The following is a 19,467-nucleotide window of genomic DNA, read 5'->3' on the forward strand; positions in this document are numbered from 1 at the left end:
CTATCTTTAAAAATGTGTAACTTGTGGTTTTAATGCACTGTCCATGTAAGTGTAAAAGATGTCAAATGTATATATCAACTGTGTTAGGAAAATTAAGTAATTACTGAAAGCTTACTTTATTTAAAGGTCACTCCTAGTCAATTTAAAAATACCTCAACAGCAGATCTTTACCACCAACTGTACTCCAGAGTTTGGCTATGTGTGTGTGTGGAATGTGCCATGTGCGAGAGTCATGTGATTGGAAAACAAGTTCCCCCATGGGGATTAAGACTGCTTTAGATCAGGAGCATGGCCACTGCTGAGAGGCTATTCTGGAGGTCTGACAAATAGGCAATTTGCTTCGTAGTTCTGGATTACAAATGCATGCTGTATATACATAATAGATTTACATAATTTAAGCACCTACATTCAAACAATCTTCCCACATGTTTAAGTAAAAATTAAATAATTTAATTTGCCATGTGTCTCAAAAATTCCGTGTTCTAAATCTTATTTATGTGCTTTTAAAACCATTTGTTAAGTTTGCCAAACAAGAATGTAAGTGGATGCCAGCAACACTGTCCTGAAAAATTCCCGAAAGGCTTACAATTTTTTCTCAGCTGAAGTATAAGCTCTCCCAGATCAGGAGCAAGTCTTGCTACTACACCGCAAACTGTGGATTTGAAAGGTGGTGCTCGATGCAAATACCAAGACCAAAGCTGAACAAGACCATCAAGACGTTCCTTGCAAGGAGCGGATGCTGACTTGTTCGTTACTGAAGGGAGAGAGCCTTCCTGAAACCAAAAAATGAGGGCCAGATACGCAATTAGACTCTTGGGAATTTGACCCAGTAACTGTGGGTTTGCTAGGCCTAAATGTGATTGGTTCAGACAAGTCTCTCTGACAACTGAGAGAAGCTCCACCCCATATGAGTCCATGAACCTGAACTCAGTTCCTGTATCAGGTTATCAGCTGTGCAATTTTTACATTCTGCTCCCATTTTAGGTGCAACTACCCATCTGCAAAAAGATCCAAGTATTTGATTTGTTCCAGAGTTGCAAAGAAAAAATGTTAAGACTAATATATAGCAGCAATTATGCTTTGATACACAAAAATATCAATATAATCAAAAGAAATGTCTCAAAATGTAAGGGCCTTGGGCATTCAACATAATTCTATGCAAACTGTGGTTACCTGCAAATATGAAAAAATTATATTTCACACACATGCTTAAAAGTTGTGTACATGGGTGTCATATTCTTTTGTTGGGGGGGTGGGGTGCAGTCTTGCAACTATATCCAACAGCAACACATGCAAACTCAATCACACAAGGTACTTGCTTTTCAGTAGAGCTTTATTAGAAAAAGAGATGAACACATTTACACATGCTTAGGACAGCATTACACACTATATACACACACAGATCAGAGGAAAGTTTTTAAATAAATCTAGACTGCGACTGCAACACAAAGCATCACTGACCGAGGGGAAGTACAAGATGGAATACAAATACACAACCGTTGCCTTACTGGACTGAAGACAAAAGGGAATTTGAGAGGTACCTCTCAGATGCAGAGCAATGTGAACTTGAGACATGCAGATACTATCTTGTGACCAGTGGGATTACACTATATGACACTACTCTAAAAACTGGATAATCATCACGATTTTACAGCTGAAGTACACAACATGCCTACTGGTGTGCGTCTGCTCGTGAGAGTGTGTTCGGGGGAAGGTGGGGGGTGTATGGGACTGAGACCTTTAGACTGATGACTGAACAGCTCCTGTGTCTGTCCCCACCATGACAGGAGCACGCACTGGAGCGCATCATTTCATTTCTGCTAGTGGAGTTCCTCCATTTCCGTTTTTTCATCTTGGTTTTCAAACATACTGCCTCAGGACGCAGCCTTGTTTTTCCTGCTCTTGGCTTTCCTCACCTCCTCGATGAGGTCCTTCAGGTACTGGATCTCCTTGCTGATGGATTCAGCCTTCTCCGCCAGTTCCTGGTTCCTCTGCTCCAGCTCGGCGCACTCCGTGCCCAGAGCCTCCTGCTCCGCCCTCTTCTTCTGCCGGTAGCGGGTGGCGGCCGTCTTGTTCTGCTCCATCTTCTTCAGCTTCTTCTCCACCACCTTGGGCGCCCTGCCTTCTGCGGCTGACTTCACCCTCCCGGTCAGGGCTGGGGCCTCTTGGGCCGGGCGGGGCCTGGAGGGGGCAGAGTATGGCTTGGTCCTGGAGGACCCGGTTGCCTGGGGTGATGTGGGGGTGGGGTTTGGGGAGCTGGGGGCAGTGCTTAATTCGCTGTCGCTCTCTGAGCCGGCAGGCCCTGTGGTGGAGACAGTAGGGATGGGCTCTTCTTTTGGCGCCAGGAGGAGGATGACATTGGAGGGAGTCAGGGAGAGCACGAAGCTGGGGACCTGGACCTTTTCGGCGGCGAGCGTCTTTTTGTTTTCAGAGACGTCCACCTCGCTGCCCAGGTCCAGGGTGAAGGCAGGGGAGAGGGGAGGGAGGAGGGACAGGGACGGGACAGGGGACGGGGGCTCCGACTTGATCTCCAGCTCCCCCTGGGGCTCAGGGACGATGGGAAAGCCGGGCAGGGTGATACCCAGCTCCCCCTGGGTCTCGGGGACAATGGGAAGGTCGGGCAAGGTGATACCCAGCTCCCCCTGGGTCTCGGGGACAATGGGAATCTCGGACAGGGTGATACCCAGCTCCCCCTGGGGCTCAGTGATGATGGGAAGGCCGGGCAGGGTGATACCCAGCTCCTCCTGGGGGGCGGAGGAGGAGAAGAGGAGGCCGTCAGGGCCGGACAGGGGCTCCATCTCCACGGCAGACTCCAGCGACGCGATTAGTTCATCGGAGGAGCTGGGGGTCTGGTCAGAAGCACAGGAATCCATGAGAGAGTCCAGGTCGAACTCGCTCAGGTCCATCTTCTCCGCCATCCAGTCCATGCCAGAGAAGGCATCCTCTGAATAAACAGAACACCGCGTCAAACCCCCTTTAACATATAGGAATGTGCAACACACCAGCAACACAGAGCCACAAATTAACATACCAGGAGGAACATTAGTACTCCTAACCTACAGCAGTTTGAACCATTAATGTGGATCTGAAACACTTAATTGCACCAACTGGAACCCACCAATTGAAGGCCTCTAATCAGCACGCTGGTGAGTTTCCGCTAAGACCTGAAATGGCTTAAACAGCTACGGATCGGGAAACAGACACCGTGAGTGGGCTCACCATTGCTACTGCCTGCGCTGATGTGGCCATAAGGCAGCTCGTCTGCAGACAGCCAGGGAAGGGGCAGCAGGTCGGCCCCGGCCTTGCAGCCCAGGAGTGGAGGTGGGGAGGCAGGAGGGGAGAGGGAGGAGAGTGGAGAGGAGGGAAAGGCGTCGGCGTATGAGGAGGACGACGAGAGGGGGGAAGGCACCCCCCCAGCTAGGATTTCCTCTTCATCTTCGTCCAGAAGGTGCTCCAGGGGCTCAGCCATCAGAAACGAGGGGGCCCAGAGAAGGGCCTCCACGTCTTCCAGGCCAGGTTTCGCACTCAGGGACACGGCCATCGGTCAGGTGGGGCTGCGATAAGCTACGAAAGAAGCGTGGGCTTCGGGGGCGGAGTAGAGCAAAGGAGTCGAACGGTTCTTTTATGCTGTCGACTACAGCAGTGCTGAAGGTTGCCACGAGGGACCTGGAGGAAGAGCAAGGTGTACCGTATGAGTCCTCAAGCCAGAAACGTACATGACCAAACGACAGCTACCGCAGCTGCAGCTGAGTGCCAAAGTGTGACCAGTAATTTGTTAAAAAAAGTTATAGCTCATAAGCTGTAAAACAAAGTTTTCTGAATATGCCGTTATATATGCATGATTGTGTCAGCAATTCAGTTTGAAAAAGTTTTTCAAAGATTTTATTGAAAGCCAGCCAAGGTTTTAAAACTATACATTCTATCATACAGAAAATGGTTATAACGTTACACCTGTTCATACAAAGAAACTGTCCATCTGTAAAGCTCACTACACTATTTGCACCAGGAAAAGCCCCGCCCTCCGCCCCATACAACATTTCCATATATGGGCATGGTTCGACCGGGAACTCCGCCTTTCTCTAATCATTAAGCCATCCAAGGGTGTTTCCATAGCAACTGTAATGACGGCAGACTGGGTGTACTGCGAATGTCAGTTAGTGGCTCGGCCCTCCCTCCACCTACTCTGTAAACCAGCCATTAGTGGAGGAGCAGACTTATCCTCACCCATGCCTGAAAGGGCTGGCGCCATTTTAACAACAAAACCAACCGGCTGGCCATTAACACGCCGAGAAACGCCATTTTAAAGAAGCCACGTTGACATCTTTGGATAACAGTACTCGAAGTCGAGGCCGCGCTCGAGAATTTTAACAGAAACAAAGGAAAGACACAGTCATCGAATAAATCCTGATACGTGTATAAGCTTCATTGTTTCTTTATAGTTGAAAAAAGTGGACCGGAACTAAAATTTTTCTACTACTACAGTATACCCACTCCCTTTTGCAGTAAATTATTTGCCAACTAGTTGTTAGTCTTATCTGATATTAACATGAGTTAGGTATTACCAATAATTTTCTTAACTTAAACGTTAACTATATTCGATGAAATAGAGATATACTTACGCCATTTTTGCCAAATATATAGTAGCCAGTGCACTGGACCGTTGCACTGCCGGGTTTGCCGCTGCTGGATTTGCCGCTGCAAGCCGTTATTCTGCCATTTCGCACGGGGAGCGAAGCCGCTCTGCTGCTTGTAATCAAAATACCTTCAACTCTTCTACACGGTCAATGGAATAATGCTGACGTCAGTGACGCGACTGTATTTATAGACCCGCGCTACATCAAAAGGTGTCCTTCCGCTTATTTTACAAACTTTGCTATCACTCCGCCAGTCGTGCACTAGCTGTTACATGCTATGGTTGCATTAGTTAATTAATTTTGTTTACAGGAAATGTATATAAATTAGCCGCAGTGCTTAGTACATTAGTATCAGTGCCTATCAAGGTAGTGAAGTTAGCGTTAACTGCATGATTATGATTTCCAATACCACTAACTTACACTAGACCGCACAGCCCTCAAGCAAAAAAATGCATGGATCTTATTTTTTAAATATATTTAATAAAACCAACTGCCATTACCCGAATTATCGCTAACCCGTTATTAATTAGCCTTTCTGATTCACAGTCAGAGGACTATTTTTTTCCCGAGAAAGGAACCCGTCCGCCTGTCTGTTGTTCATATTCTTTCCGCTCATTGGTCACCTAGTAGATGAAAGTCATTTACCGACTGTGGAGGACGGGGCATGTGCGGAAAAGAAATAGCAGTAAATGAAATAGCGTTTGTCATAAGTACGGGAAGTGCGGGAACAATGTTTTAAATTAGGCTGTTATTATTATTATTATTATTATCAGTGGTCGTAGTAGTCGTGATAAATATGTATATATACATTTAAATACCCCCCCCCCCCCCCAAGCGAGCTATTGCAGCATGATTCTGGTCTCTGGGTTTTCGTGCGACCGATAGCTCATGATATTTAAATAACTAAATAATTCAATGGCTTAAATCAATCAAAACTAAATAATGTTAACGAGGCGCTGCTGAGGCGAAACCACTAAAACCTTGCGCAAAATTGTTGCAAGATATTGGGTTGGTGCGTCCATCAAAATATAAAATTAGTTAGTCCGCACTAGGTGTTGTGAGTCGAAGGATTGTAAAATCAAGTAGGCCTAAGGGTTTCAACAAGAAACCTTTACAGGTTGCGTTCTTAGGGAAAAAGGAACAAGCTGTGAACACTCAAGGGCTTAACATTCCACTTGGGAGGAAATTTTGGGAATCCTGAATGGTAGGATGTAACGTACTTTTCACAGTAGGCTTGTTTAGCACATGGTCATTGTGGGTGGAGTGAGCAAATGCTCTAAACTCCCTCAAGAAAACCGGTGTTGCACATAATGGGGCGACAGAGAAATGCAGGTGTGGTATAAACGGTTTAATGCAAATATTCATCGTCCTGCATGGATAAAAAGAAGTATCGCTGCATTTTTGCAGAATATAGGCATTAGAATTTATGTGAATATAGACAACTGTCTCCCCTTTACTTCTTTTGATTTAGTTTTTACATTGAGGAATTCTCACTAAGGCTTGAAAATGAAAAAAATTGACATTTCAATTTATGTTAGCTCCAAAACATTTTAAATGTTGACTTCGTAAATAGTGGTTTGGCCACTTTTCATATCTTGGATCTGTCAGATTTTTCCTACTCTTCCTTTGTACACTAGAAGATTATTTATGTTCTAAAATAAAAAAAATGAACAATGTTATCATACTCCATGCCATAAAATGAAGCGTATTGCTTAGAAACCGCTTTCCATGAAAACCAATTTCCTACGTGAAAACACTGAATTGACCCGTAAGTGATTTTATTTTTAAAAATAACATTTTTATTCTTATCGTCAGAAAGGAATAAAGAACAACATATGTAACGAGTAGCCTACATGAATTTTTTTTTTCATTCTGAACAGACAACATAAAAACACGTAGGCTACAATAAAAAATATCTACAGCTGTATTGAAAAGAAAAGGATGAGGAAAGTTGATCCTATACATGTGCCTACACTACATATATACAGAAAGCCGTTTTAAGGACGAGATTTGCTGAGTAACCCATTTAAAAGACACAGAATGTTACCAAAACTGGTGAGGGAGAACGGTATTGTATAATGTCTTCAATACAAAACTGTTTAGTATGTCTCTTTGTACAGGAGCATAACCAGGAAGGTGTAAAACTATAGACATGTACTTACACTCTGTGTAAAACAAGCCATGCTTTGCACAAGACTGTCCTCTGGTGGTTTTTGGAAAGAAATAATAAAACCACACCACCTTTGAGCAATGGTGAGGCAATATTTTATATACCTCTATTAGGTTGCTTTATTCAGTGGTAAGTGCTACTGAGAAATTATGTTGAAATAGGTTGTGAAGAAGCATAACCATTCAAATACACTCTTGTTCTTTCAATATCAGTGGTTGAATATCTAGTCACAGAAATAGTACACTAATTGAATTTGTTTTGGTTGTGGGGAAAAAAATGTGATTTTACCATTTATTATTGAAATTGCACAGGGTCACACTCAGCAGTATCTGGGCTCCTCATACACTCCAGTTGTGCTGGCTGCCAAGGTGAGGTTCTCCCGGATTGTCATCAAACTGTCCAGCCCATCCTGCAGTTGTTGGGCAAGACTGCGGATCTTGTCGGCGAATTTGGTCTCTGTGCCCTTCTTCACCTTCTGGCTCTCCCCATTGGTGAAGAAGTCGTCCATGTCCAGGGAGAACTTCTGCAGGATTTCTAAGGACTGACAGGCGGTTTGGATGGAGCTGCTGTTGCCCCTAGCAACCTCCGCCAGCCTTGCCACAGCCACTGTCTCCTCGTCAGCGACCCTCAGCCTGGAGGCGTCCTGCTGTCCCAGCCATCCCATCCCCAGGCACACAAAATGGAGGCACCTCTCAATGTCCGAAACCTCGTCCCAGTAGTCCAGCACAATCTTCTCCACCCTCTTCCTGTCCAGGTTGCTGTTGACTTTGTTGGTGAGGGCTGCTGAGGCTCCCGTCAACCCACCAGCCGTCGCCACACCCACCCCTACTGCCGACACCACCAGAGAGGCGCCCAAGGTCAGGGGGGCGAGGACTAAGCCTGCTACGACCGCTACCCCTCCTACTGTCCCCGTTGTGCCCCCAGTCATGGTGGCAATTTTGGCCCTCTTGCGCGTTTTGTCCAAGTTGTCCGCAGTGGTGTTCAGCTCAGTTATGCGGTTCTGCAGACTCTCGCTGTTCTTGGACAAAAGGCAGTTGAAGAGACGAAGTCCCATCTTGATCCTGTAGGCTGTGAGAGTGAATACCCTGGAAACACAGTTCAGTACATAAGAACACAGAGCACAGAGGTACAACGTCATTTCACCTTAAAACTCAAGTCAACTCCCACCTTTGGGCCACTAAAATTTGGCAGACAGAACTGGTTGCGTCAAATCCAATACATAACATTCATCTTCCTTTCTCCCATCTTTACATGCAAAACTAAGAAATGCTTACCCAGTCGAGAGTGGTAAATGTACTGAAATGACAGGCTGTGTGGTATACTTTGTTACCATAGAGTCTTAACTCGTGCTTGGATCTTCAGCTTGGCTGTCACTCAGCTCTTACCTGATTTCCTCCTCTTCCTTGAGTTCATAATCCAGTGGCATGTTATCCCACTCTGAAACAGGATCACAGCAAGACAGAGGCAGGCATGAGGGATTTATGAGACACCAAACTGCCCATACCAGTGTCATTACCAGAATGCAATATGTGATAGCGTTTTATCCAATGAGGAGTCAATTGGTCCGAATGACGCCATTTTTGAAATTCCACCGTTTTGGTAATTACACCTCTGTGCCTAACAGATGGAATCCATTACACTGTGTGTATCCAATGTAGTGCATCACGTATGAAGAAAATGACCAATTACATTTTGTGTAACCTCGCACCTGTCAAGGGAACGGTCCTAAAATGATGCCCTTTAAGTAAGACAGTCAAACACGTCCCACTGCCATCTTCAATCCCAAAGGGCATCATTCAGGGACACCCAGGCAAGGGGAGAGGCAGATTTCACTAGATGGTTCCTACCACTGAACTCTACGATACGCTCTATGGTTCCTACAGACTTATCAGCAGAATGATAATGCAGTGAAGTAACTCACCTTCTATGGTGCGCCACCAGGCCATCAGTACCTCGATGTCCTAAAGCAGAAATGGTGGCATGATGGTTAGCAGAAAAACATCACCCTTTTAAAACTTGTTTTTCTAATGAGAGGATATGATGAGGGAACCATGCAAATTTTCAGTCTACATCCTTATGAAGATGCCCCTCATCTCACCTCAGGCTTGCGTTCCTCCGAATCCTCGTTTTTAACGCATGAGCACCAGCCCAGTTCCTCGTACAATGGCTCTGACTGTGACTTTGATTGGGGGATTGGTGGCAGTGGTCTTTTGGAGAAAAAATCATGGACCGCCTTGCTCCTGATTGCCTACGATACGACAACATATATTTATCCAAATTCAACTTCAGATTTTATTTTATTTTTTTGTATACAATTAAAGAACATGTGAAATCAAAGTCATAACTTCTAATAGTTATATTATACATACATTAGAACAGGAAAACAAACACTGATATCATGCCTATTTTATACTGTTGAGATGTTGAGATGTCAATTTTTTTATACTGAAAGCAACTGCACATTACAGGAATGGTATTAATCTTTCAAACACCATTTTCTTGCTCAATTCACACATTTACATGTCAACCAATTAATGGTGTGAATGTTTTTGCGGGCTGCCAATTAGAACTAAATTTGAAGTGAATATTTATGCACCACAGACAAGCAATGCCACACCTCCAATGACATACTTCACCTCAAAATGAAATGTTATTATTTTGGTTACTTTACCATTCATAAATTTGAAAAAAAGTAAATGCATCTACCTTCACTTTGTGACTTAATGAACACTTTAATTACAAGAAAGGTGAGTGACTGCACAGGGTCTGTAATGAAGGAACCAGAGTGCTATAGAAAATGGCACCATAGTTAGGACTGCAGAATTATGCTGCTGACAGTAGGCGTAATGTTTGTTTTTGGGTTTTGGGTTTAGATTACTGATCTACCCGGAATGCTGAAAGAACAAATTAAGTCCACATGTAAATGGTAAATGGACTGCATTTATATAGCGCTTTTATCCAAAGCGCTTTACAATTGATGCCTCTCATTCGCCAGAGCAGTTAGGGGTTAGGTGTCTTGCTCAAGAACACTTCGACATGCCCAGGGTGGGGTTTGAACCGGCAACCCTCCGACTGCCAGACAATCGGTCTTACCTCCTGAGCTATGTCGCCCCCTACATGTCACGTTGGTATGTCAGATAACCTAAAGTACAGCAGCATTTTCCATCATAGGCTACATCATTTAGTGCAGACAGTAAAAATAACAGCAGCTGTTAGTGAGAAGGACAATTATTTTGCTTTTGTGATTAAATTATGCATAAAATACATTGCACGCAATCCATATAAAATACATTGCATGGTTTAATAATAAATTGCATGTGCCATGAATCCACAAGAAAGGGATTTCTGTAGTTACCTTCAGGCTGCCCTTGTACTGAGTGTCACAGGCACCTAGAGAGGTTTCACTGTCCTTGTACTGAGCGTCACTGGCAAATGGAGGGGTTTTTCTGTCCTCGTACCCAGTGTCGCTGGCCCCTGGAGGGGTTTTTCTGTCCTCGTACCCAGTGTCGCTGGCTCCTGGAGGGGTTATTATGTCCGTGTACAGAGTGTCACAGGAACCTAGAGAGGTTTCACTGTCCCCGTACTGAGTGTCACTGGCAAATGGAGGGGTTTTGCTGTCCTTGTACTGAGTGTCACATACAACTGGATAAGTTTTATCATCGTATTGAGTGTCACTGGAACCTGGAGGGTCTATTCTGTCCTCACACTCAGTGTCAAAGCCAGCTGGAGGGGTTTTGCTGTCCTCGCACTCAGTGTCAAAGCCAACTGGAGGGGTTTTACTGTCCTTGTACTGGGTGTCACAGCTATTTGAGGGTCCCCAGGTGGACATCTGTACTGGGAGGAGCGCTTTATGACCTCCACGGCTCTTGCTGAAGTTGGGAGGTGGTGGCCGTTCAGGGCGTGAGCTCCGATGGCAAGTATCCAAAGGTTTCTGCCATCGCAGTGGTAAGAGGAACACAGAAAGTACTTCAAACCTCAAACTCAATGGGAGCAATAATATACAACATTAAATCACAATAAACATACACTGCAAATATGGTGTCTTGGTATTACTGTAGCATGGTCAATGTGATAATGATAATAAAAGAGATGTAATGTTGATTCCATTCACAGAGGTGATGTTACCTTGTTTCATGTATTGCTAGACCATGTGGATCAGAGCATCAGCTAATCTTATTTTGTTCATTTATTTAATCTTTATTTAAGCAGGAAGGACAACTGAGAACTTCTCCTTTGCAGGGATGACCTGAGGAATCAATGTGGCTAGGGAATGCAAGGGATTATTCAGCCAGCCAGACACAGGGAATTATTAGAGAGCCAGTTCTGTGAGTTTTGCGAGGGTTTTAACTGAGCGTGAGAGTCAATAACAGGACTGCTACCTTTGCTCCCTGGTTTGCTTTCTGTTGGTCCCGACCGATCCGGAGCCACGCTGGTTTCCGGAAAAGGAGTTCGGAGTGGGACTTGGATCTGTGCACTGGCGTTGGTGGCTCAGATTTGAGCGTGAGCAAAGATGTGCTTCGCTCCAGGTGGTTAACCTGAGGTCACGAAAACAGGGTCAAAAGAGTGTTATAGTAATGGTGAGCTCTTGTATGACTAAGGAGAGGCCATGTCAAAAAGAAGCAGAGGTTAAGGAGGACCTTCTGAATTTAATTTTAAAACATTTAAGAAAATTAATAAAAATATATAATAATAATGCAGCAACGATATTTGGGTCATAAAAGCCCAGGCAATAATACATTTAATGACCATAATAATAAATAGTATGCATATAATACTTTGCTTGTGTATCGTAATACAATCCATGTGTATAATAATAAATTGCATCTGTATAATGATGAAGAGACATTTTCCCTGAATATTTTTTTGAACTGGACACATCACCTAGTGCTATATCATATTGTCTGTCCAACCGTTAATCTCTTGCAGAGTTAGCATCTCACCTCAGTGGGTCTTGTCTCCTCCGGCAGTATTTCCAGGTAGAGTGGGATCTGTCCATCCTCAGACACAGAATTGGGAGGGGGAAGGGGAGGGGGAGGGGGAGGGGGCAGGGGTAAGGCCGAGGCTGAGGAATGGGGGCTCGGCGGCTGTGGCGAACTCTGGCTCGGGAGCAATGGGCTGCAGGGCTCTTTTTCATCATCTTCATCTTTTTCAAACATCTATGGGCCGTAAAAAAGCGAACATTTTATTAGAGAACTACAAACACCCGCAGCAGGGCTGAGGGGTGTACCACGAATCCACAAAAAAAGGGGTTTCTGTAGTCACCTTCAGACTGCCTCCATCCTGCGTGTCACGGCCACCTGGAGGGCTTTTATTGTCCCCATCCTGAGTGTCCCTACCATTCAAGGCCGCCCTGGTGGACATCTGTACTGAGAGGAGCGCTTTATGACCTCCACGGCTCTTGCTGAAGTTAGGAGGTGGTGGCCGTTCGGGGCGTGAGCTCCGATGGCAAGTATCCAATGGTTTCTGCCATCACAGTGGTATGAGGAACACAGAAAGCACAACGATAAACTTGACAGATGCAATAAGCAACAAAAAATCACAGTAAACCTGAACTGCAAATATGGTGTTTCGGGTATTACCATGACATCCCACAGAGTTAATGCGATGATAATAGAGATTACAGTACACACTATGCAGTACCTCCATCCTGACTGGATGCTTCTTGGCTTCATTTTACCTTTAACAGATGTTCTCACCCAGAGGAAATCGTGCCGTTTATATTCACCACCACACAATACAATCAATTCATTCAGCTGGAGATTTCTACTGAAGCAGCTCATCTTAATTTGTTAAAAGCAGCACCCCAATAGGGAAACAAACCCAGAACACTGGTGGTGCAGGTATCATTCCCAAACAATTATTATGGTATGCTACCATCCTGCTACACTGTTTCATATCTTAAAGGTCATTTCCTCATTCCAAAAACATATGAATCATATGAATGTTTTGTTGTTTTGCTCATTTGCATAAGGAAGTAATAATTTATTACAGGTAAGTAGGGGCAACAGGCACTGGATTATGGCATGTCAAATCTTATTTTCCCCTATTTCATACACACCTGCTGAGTATTCTGAAGGCAGATAAGTAGCATGGCTGAAAGTCACAGCTTTTTAAAAAAACATTTTTTTCAAGACCATTTTTATTGTTTTAGAGCAGTGATTTCCAAACCTGGTCCAAGTGGCCCCTATATATGCTGGTTTTCATTCCAACCACAATTGCAATCTCAGAATTGATTGCAGAATTGTTCTACATGAAACACTTCTGCTTCTTTGTGGTTCTGTGGGTGCCTCCCCCCACCCCCACCCATTTCTTTAACATGTTCCAGTATTCTTGATTTATCAACATAATTAAATGTAATGTTGTTTCAGTTCACAGCAGTGTTGTTACCCTGTCTCATGCCTTGCTAGACCACCTAAATTAGAGCACCAGCTAACCTTAATTTTATTTATTTATTGATTTAACATTTATTTAACCAGGTACGTCAACTGAGAACTCACTTCTGTTTTGTAGGGATGACACAGGGAATCAATGTGGCTACAGATTACGGGATTATTCAGCCAGTCAGCTGCAGGGAATCATTAGAGAGCCAGTTTTGTATGTGTTTTAACTGAGAGTGAGAGTCAATAACAGGACTGCTACCTTTGCTCCCTGGTCTGCCTTCTGTTGGTCCTGACTGATCTGGAGCAACGCTAGTTTCCGGAAAAGGAGTTCGGAGTGGGACTTGGATCTGTGCACTGGTGTTGGCGGCTCAGATTTGAGCGTGAGCAAAGATGTGCTTCGCTCCAGGTGGCTAACCTGAGGTCACGGAAAGAGGGTCAAAAGAATATTATGGAAATTGTTCTCGCTTCTATGCCCATGGAGGGGGATGTCAGAAGGAAGCAGAGGTGAAGTGGTACTTTTTAAATTTAATTTTGAAAATTAAAAATAAATAGAATGTAGGAAAATTAATACAACCTTATAATACTTATGGACCTACAATATCTGGGCCATATAAGGCCAGCCAATAATACGTTTCCTATCTATAATAATAAACTACATGTGTATACAATGCATTACATGAGTATAATAATACATTGGATGTATGTAATAATAAATTGCATGTGTATAATTATAAATTACATACACACTATATGGCCAAAAGTACTATATGTGGATACCTGACATCTTGCCTTCACAGGAACTAAGAGGCCCAGCCCATCCAAAAAAAGCAGCCCCAGACCAAGGGGTGCCCAGATACTTTTGGTCATATAGTGCGCAAGGTAATGAATTGTATGTGTGTAATGATGAATTGCACGTGTACAATAATAAATGACGTGTATAAAATTATAAATTACATGTGTATATTAATACATTGCATGTGTATAATGATGGAGAAGCTGGAGACATCACCTAGTGCCACAACATAATATCTGTCATTTCACTGATCTGTTGTAGTGTTAGCATTTCACCTCAGGGGGTCTTGTCTCCTCCGGCAGAATTTCCAGGTAGAGTGGGATCTGTCCATCCTCAGACACAGAATTGGGAGGGGGAAGGGGAGGGGGAGGGGGAGGGGGAGGGGGCAGGGGTAAGGCCGAGGCTGAGGAATGGGGGCTCGGCGGCTGTGGCAAACTCTGGCTCGGGAGCAATGGGCTGCAGGGCTCTTTTTCCTCATCTTCTTCGAGCATCTACGGGGTGTCACAAAAAAGCATAGATTTTATTAGAGACCCACAAATACTGAGGCGTGTAACACAAGTCCACAAAAAGGGGGTTTCTGTAGTCACCTTCAGCCTGCTTTCACTGCCTCCATCCTGCGTGTCCCTACCATTCAAGGGCGCCCCGGTGGACATCTGTACTGGGAGGAGCGCTTTATGACCTCCACGGCTCTTGCTGAAGTTGGGAGGCGGTGGCCGTTCAGGGCGTGGGTTCCGAGTGCAATTATCCAAAGGTTTCTGCCATCGCAGTGGTATGAGGAACACAGAAAGCACATCGATAAACTTGACATGAGCAACAATAAGCAGCAATAAATCACAGCAAACCTGAGCTGTAAACATGCAGTTACGATGACATCCCAGAGAGTGAATGTGATAATAATAGAGATTATTATCTTTATTTAAGCAAGAAGGAAAACTGGTTAAATAAAGATGAAATAAATGATGACCAGGGCAATCAATGTGGCTAGGGAATGCAAGGGATTATTGAGCCAGTCAGATGCAGGGAATGATTAGAGAGCCAGTTTTGTGGGTGTTTTTAACTGACAAAGAGAGACAATAACAAAACTGATACCTTGGCTCCCCGGTTTGCTTTCTGTTGGTCTCGACTAGTAAAGAACGACGCAAGTTTCCGGAAAACGGGTTCAGAGTCGGACTTGGATCTGTGCACTGGAGTTAGTTGCTTGGGTTTGAGCATGAGCAAAGACGTACTTCGCTCCAAGTTGCTAACCTGAGGTCATGGAAACAGGGTAAAAACAATGTTATGGAAATGGTGAGCTCTTGTATGATCAAGGAGAGACCATGTCAGAAGAAAGCAGAGGTTAAGTGATAGTTTCTAAATTCTATTTGAAAAAAAAAGAAAAATTAGCAAAAACATTTCATAATAATATAGCTGCAATATAAGGCAAGCTAATTAAATATTTTCTATGCATAATTATAAACTACAGTATGTGTATGAGAAAACAATGCATATATACTTATAAATAAATTATGTAATAATAAATGACATGTGTATAATAATAAATTGCATGCGTGTAATCATAAATTTCAGAAGTATAATAATACAACATATGTGTATAATAACAAAGGAAAAACTGAAGATACTTTCCTAGAACAGTATTTTGAACTGTACACCTAGTGTTGTATCATAATGTCTCGCCAATCTCTTGCAGTGTTAGCATCTTACCTCAGTGGGTCTTGTCTCCTCTGGCAGAATTTCCAGGTAGAGTGGGATCTGTTCTTGCTCAGAGCAGGGAGGGGGAGGGGGAGGGGGCAGGGGTAAGGCCGAGGCTGAGGAATGGGGGCTCGGTGGCTGTGGCAAACTCTGGCTCGGGAGCAATGGGCTGCAGGGCTCTTTTTCCTCATCTTCTTCAAGCATCTACGGGGTGTCACAAAAAAGCATAGATTTTATTAGAGACCCACAAATGGGAATGGGAGTTCGGCGGCTGTGGAAAACTCTGGCTCGGGAGTAATGGACTACATCTTCCCCCATCTTCCTCTTCTTCAAACATCTATGGGCCGTAACAAAGCCATAATTTTATAAGACACCCACAAACACCCGCAGCAGGGCTGAGGAGTGCACCATGACTCCACAAAAACAGGGTTTCTGTAGTCACCTTCAGACTGATTCTACTGCCCCTGTTCTCAAACATCCCATTTCAAATTTTACGTTCCCCTATTGCATACATACATACATACATAGAGTAGGCCTACATACACGTGATGAGTATTCTGATGGCAGTTAGGTAGCATGGCTGAACATCACTGGTTTTTGTAACTTTATTTTTATCTAAAGTATTTTTACTTTACTTAGAGTGAGCGCTGGTGCTAATGTTCCGTTGCACCTTTCATTGTAGTCGGTTGGCGTCAGCACCGCTGTCCTGTCCTGCTAATACAGAATTCTGCCTGTATTACTTTTCCATCTGAATCACTTGCCCTTCTGCCCGTCTGTACTCCTATGGGTGTCTCCCTGCTTCCTCATCACATTCCAGTATTCTTGATCATTGATTCTTTTTTATTTTTTTTTGAACCAGGCAGGTCAACTGAGAACTGAAAACATCCATTTTGGAGTGAGGACGTGGGGAATAAATGTGGCTAGGGAATGCAAGGGATTATTCAGCCAGTTAGACGCAGGGAATGATTAGAGAGCCAGTTCTGTGGGTGTTTTTAACTGAGAGTGACAGTCAATAACAGGACTGCTACCTTTACTCCCTGTGTTGCTTTCTGCTGGTCCTGACATCTCTGGAACCGTCCAGGTTCCTTGGAAACAGGTTCAATGTGGGTTTTGGACCTGGGCAGTGGTACTGGTCGCAGGGTCTCACGCATGTGCAAAGATGCACTTCGCTCCATGTGGCTAATCTGAGGTCACGAAAAAAGGGTTAAAAAAAAAATTCTGAAATTGGTGACGGCTTGTACGAGCACAGCGGCCATGTCAAAAGGAAGTAGAGGTTAAGTGGTTAAATTGAATTTTATTTTTCTTAAATGTAGCAAAATTAATTAAAATATATATTTTGGTTATATAAGGCTAGGCTAGCCAATAGGAAAAGGCATACAATTGTCATCATTTAGAACGAAGTCTTACCTTAGTTTCATTTTCTCTTTGTGTGTCGCTGCCTATGGGAGGACCCCGGCCACTTATTTCTAAATTCCTCTTGATCGCACCATTTAATGTGGCCCCGGGGAGTGGGGTGGGTGGCTATATGGAAAGGGGATTGGACAGCAGAGTCAGGTAGAACACTGTCGGTGTGTACTTAAAGTTCATGAAGCATCATCATTCTGGCAGCATCATTCAAGCCTACTGGTACTGGTACATACACTTGATTCTTATGTTGTAAATGCTTTGTGTGAGCTAAGCAATGTGTTCTGCCTTTCTTAAACTTTCTGAATAAAATATTCCATGAGATGAACCTCATCCAATAAAAGCTGGTCATATCAGACTGGTCATAATGCACCAGTTATGCTGTGATTTAAGTATTTAAATCAAAATGCACTTGTCACAGTTAAGAGAGGCTTATAAAAATACAGATTTCATTTTTCATAATTCCATGTCCCACCTCCTCATGACTTTCTCTGATAAGTTGCACTTTGGTATAGGCTGTTGATTTAGAAGAAGGTTTGAACTGAATTTAGGATTAAGCATTTTTAGTAATCTCATTTCAGCATTTATAGTATTCATATGTGATTACTTACTTCTTAATACCTTATTTTGTGGATCATAACAGACATTTCCTCATTGCACTGTGAACAGATATGACCTTAGTGTTTTGTGAATTAGAGTGTTGACAGCAGTTATCTGCCCTTTTAAATTCATGTTTGTCAGTAATTTTAACATAGCTTCATTCTTGCTGGTAGAACCAGTTTTTGTTTTTTTTTGGATGTCAAGGGAGTGTGCAGTGGTGGTCACAGCACTTGAGGATTGAACAACTTTCTAAATAAGGTAAAAATAAGTCACAAAAGTATCACAAAGCTAATGTTTACTTTCCCCTCTCTTCTCCTCCATTAGTTTTTTTTTTTTTACTTCAGAAATAAACATTTATTTCAACCATGAAGATTTGACAAAAAAGCAGTACAAAAACAAAAACAAAAAAAACATTTTAATCCTTCTCTCTATTTTGTCCCGATGAAATGCTTTTTTTTTCTAACAGACATGTCTCATAAGAAATCTCATTTACCTCGGTCATGTTTACACGGTTTCACCTAAGTCCAGTCTCGCGCTCTGTCCTGTGTTACGCTGGACTTCTCAGCTTCTGTTCCCTTTAATTCCTGTGTTTCACATGGTCTTGCGCCCAACTGTACTGCGGGCCAGAGGGGCGATGCTATGCCCCGCTTCCTGCACCCTCACCCTTGGGCTTCTCTCTCTGTCTATCGCTAATATACAGCAAGTCAAAAGACCTGAAGGACGACAGGGGTGTGTCTCTTCATGTTGCCTTGCAACATGAAGGCACGGCTCTTGGCTTTGTGACTTGAAAGGAATTTCCTTGTTCTTCTTGTATAGGGCGCCATGCATTGATATTTGCGGGAACCGACCAGACACACTGCATGCCTGCACAAGTTCTGTATACAGTTCAGAGCTGCATGCTGCATTAGTGCTGTGTACAGATCAGAGCTGCATTAGTGTTGTGCACAGATCAGAGCTGCATGGCTGCATTAGTGCTGTGTACAGATCATAGCTGCATTAGTGTTGTGCACAGATCAGAGCTGCATGGCTGCATTAGTGCTGTGCACAGATCAGAGCAGCATGGCTGCATTAGTGCTGTGTACCGATCGGAGCTGCATGTTGCATTAGTGCTGTGTACAGATCAGAGCTGCATGGCTGCATTAGTGTTGTGCACAGATCAGAGCTGTATGGCTGCATTAGTGTTGTGTACAGATCAGAGCTGCATGCTGCATTAGTGTTGTGTACAGATCAGAGCTGCAAGGCCGCATTAGTGTTGTGGACAGATCAGAGCTGCATGCTGCATTAGTGTTGTGTACAGATCAGAGCTGCAAGGCTGCATTAGTGTTGTGGACAGATCAGAGCTGCATGGCTGCATTAGTGTTGTGCACAGATCAGAGCTGCATGGCTGCATTAGTGCTGTGTACAGATCGGAGCTGCATGCTGCATTAGTTCTGTGTACAGATCAGAGCTGCAAGGCCGCATTAGTGTTGTGTACAGATCAGAGCTGCATGGCTGCATTAGTGTTGTGCACAGATCAGAGCTGTATGGCTGTATTAGTGTTGTGCACAGATCAGAGCTGCATGCTGCATTAGTGTTGTGTACAGATCAGAGCTGCAAGGCCGCATTAGTGTTGTGTACAGATCAGAGCTGCATGGCTGCATTAGTGTTGTGCACAGATCAAAGCTGCATGCTGCATTAGTGCTGTGTACAGATCAGAGCTGCAAGGCTGCATTCGTGCTGTGTACAGATCAGAGCTGCATGGCTGCATTCGTGCTGTGCACAGATCAGAGCTGCATGGCTGCGTTAGTGCTGTGTACA

General features: G+C 43.9%; 2 protein-coding genes across 3 annotated transcripts; both read right to left on the minus strand.

The window, feature by feature from the left end:
• Positions 1-1,315: 1,315 nt before the first annotated feature.
• On the minus strand, positions 1,316-4,798 carry atf4b (activating transcription factor 4b). 2 transcript variants are annotated; one of them, XM_035399123.1, is made up of 4 exons: positions 4,620-4,798; positions 3,220-3,666; positions 2,582-2,944; positions 1,316-2,530 (listed from the first exon to the last, which is right to left on the minus strand). In XM_035399123.1, exons 2-4 carry the CDS (start codon positions 3,539-3,541, stop codon positions 1,875-1,877), a joined length of 1,341 nt encoding a protein of 446 aa, XP_035255014.1. In that variant the 5' UTR covers positions 3,542-3,666; positions 4,620-4,798; the 3' UTR covers positions 1,316-1,874. The 2 variants fall into 2 exon arrangements, with proteins under 2 accessions (XP_035255014.1, XP_035255013.1); XM_035399122.1 differs by having other exon boundaries at positions 1,316-2,944.
• A 2,325-nt stretch (positions 4,799-7,123) lies between these two features.
• Positions 7,124-14,317, minus strand: LOC118217133. Its single transcript, XM_035398948.1, has 10 exons — positions 14,253-14,317; positions 13,444-13,599; positions 12,067-12,267; positions 11,745-11,960; positions 11,184-11,339; positions 10,160-10,735; positions 8,903-9,052; positions 8,726-8,765; positions 8,190-8,241; positions 7,124-7,889 (listed from the first exon to the last, which is right to left on the minus strand). Exons 3-10 carry the CDS (start codon positions 12,163-12,165, stop codon positions 7,124-7,126), a joined length of 2,055 nt encoding a protein of 684 aa, XP_035254839.1. The 5' UTR covers positions 12,166-12,267; positions 13,444-13,599; positions 14,253-14,317.
• Between the last annotated feature and the right edge of the window lie 5,150 nt (positions 14,318-19,467).

Source organism: Anguilla anguilla, chromosome 17 (assembly GCF_013347855.1).
Source record: "Anguilla anguilla isolate fAngAng1 chromosome 17, fAngAng1.pri, whole genome shotgun sequence".
Lineage (NCBI taxonomy): Eukaryota > Metazoa > Chordata > Actinopteri > Anguilliformes > Anguillidae > Anguilla > Anguilla anguilla.

Coding starts and splice junctions, on each gene's coding strand:
- atf4b (XM_035399122.1), bottom strand. CDS start 3,541: ATGGCCGTGTCCCTGAGTGCGAAACCTGGCCTGGAAGACGTGGAGGCC. Junction 2,945..3,219: donor CAGCGCAGGCAGTAGCAATG/GTGAGCCCACTC, acceptor CTGTTTATTCAG/AGGATGCCTTCTCTGGCATG.
- LOC118217133 (XM_035398948.1), bottom strand. CDS start 12,165: ATGTCCACCAGGGCGGCCTTGAATGGTAGGGACACTCAGGATGGGGAC. Junction 8,766..8,902: donor CGGAGGAACGCAAGCCTGAG/GTGAGATGAGGG, acceptor TTTCTGCTTTAG/GACATCGAGGTACTGATGGC. Junction 8,242..8,725: donor CTGGTGGCGCACCATAGAAG/GTGAGTTACTTC, acceptor ATCCTGTTTCAG/AGTGGGATAACATGCCACTG.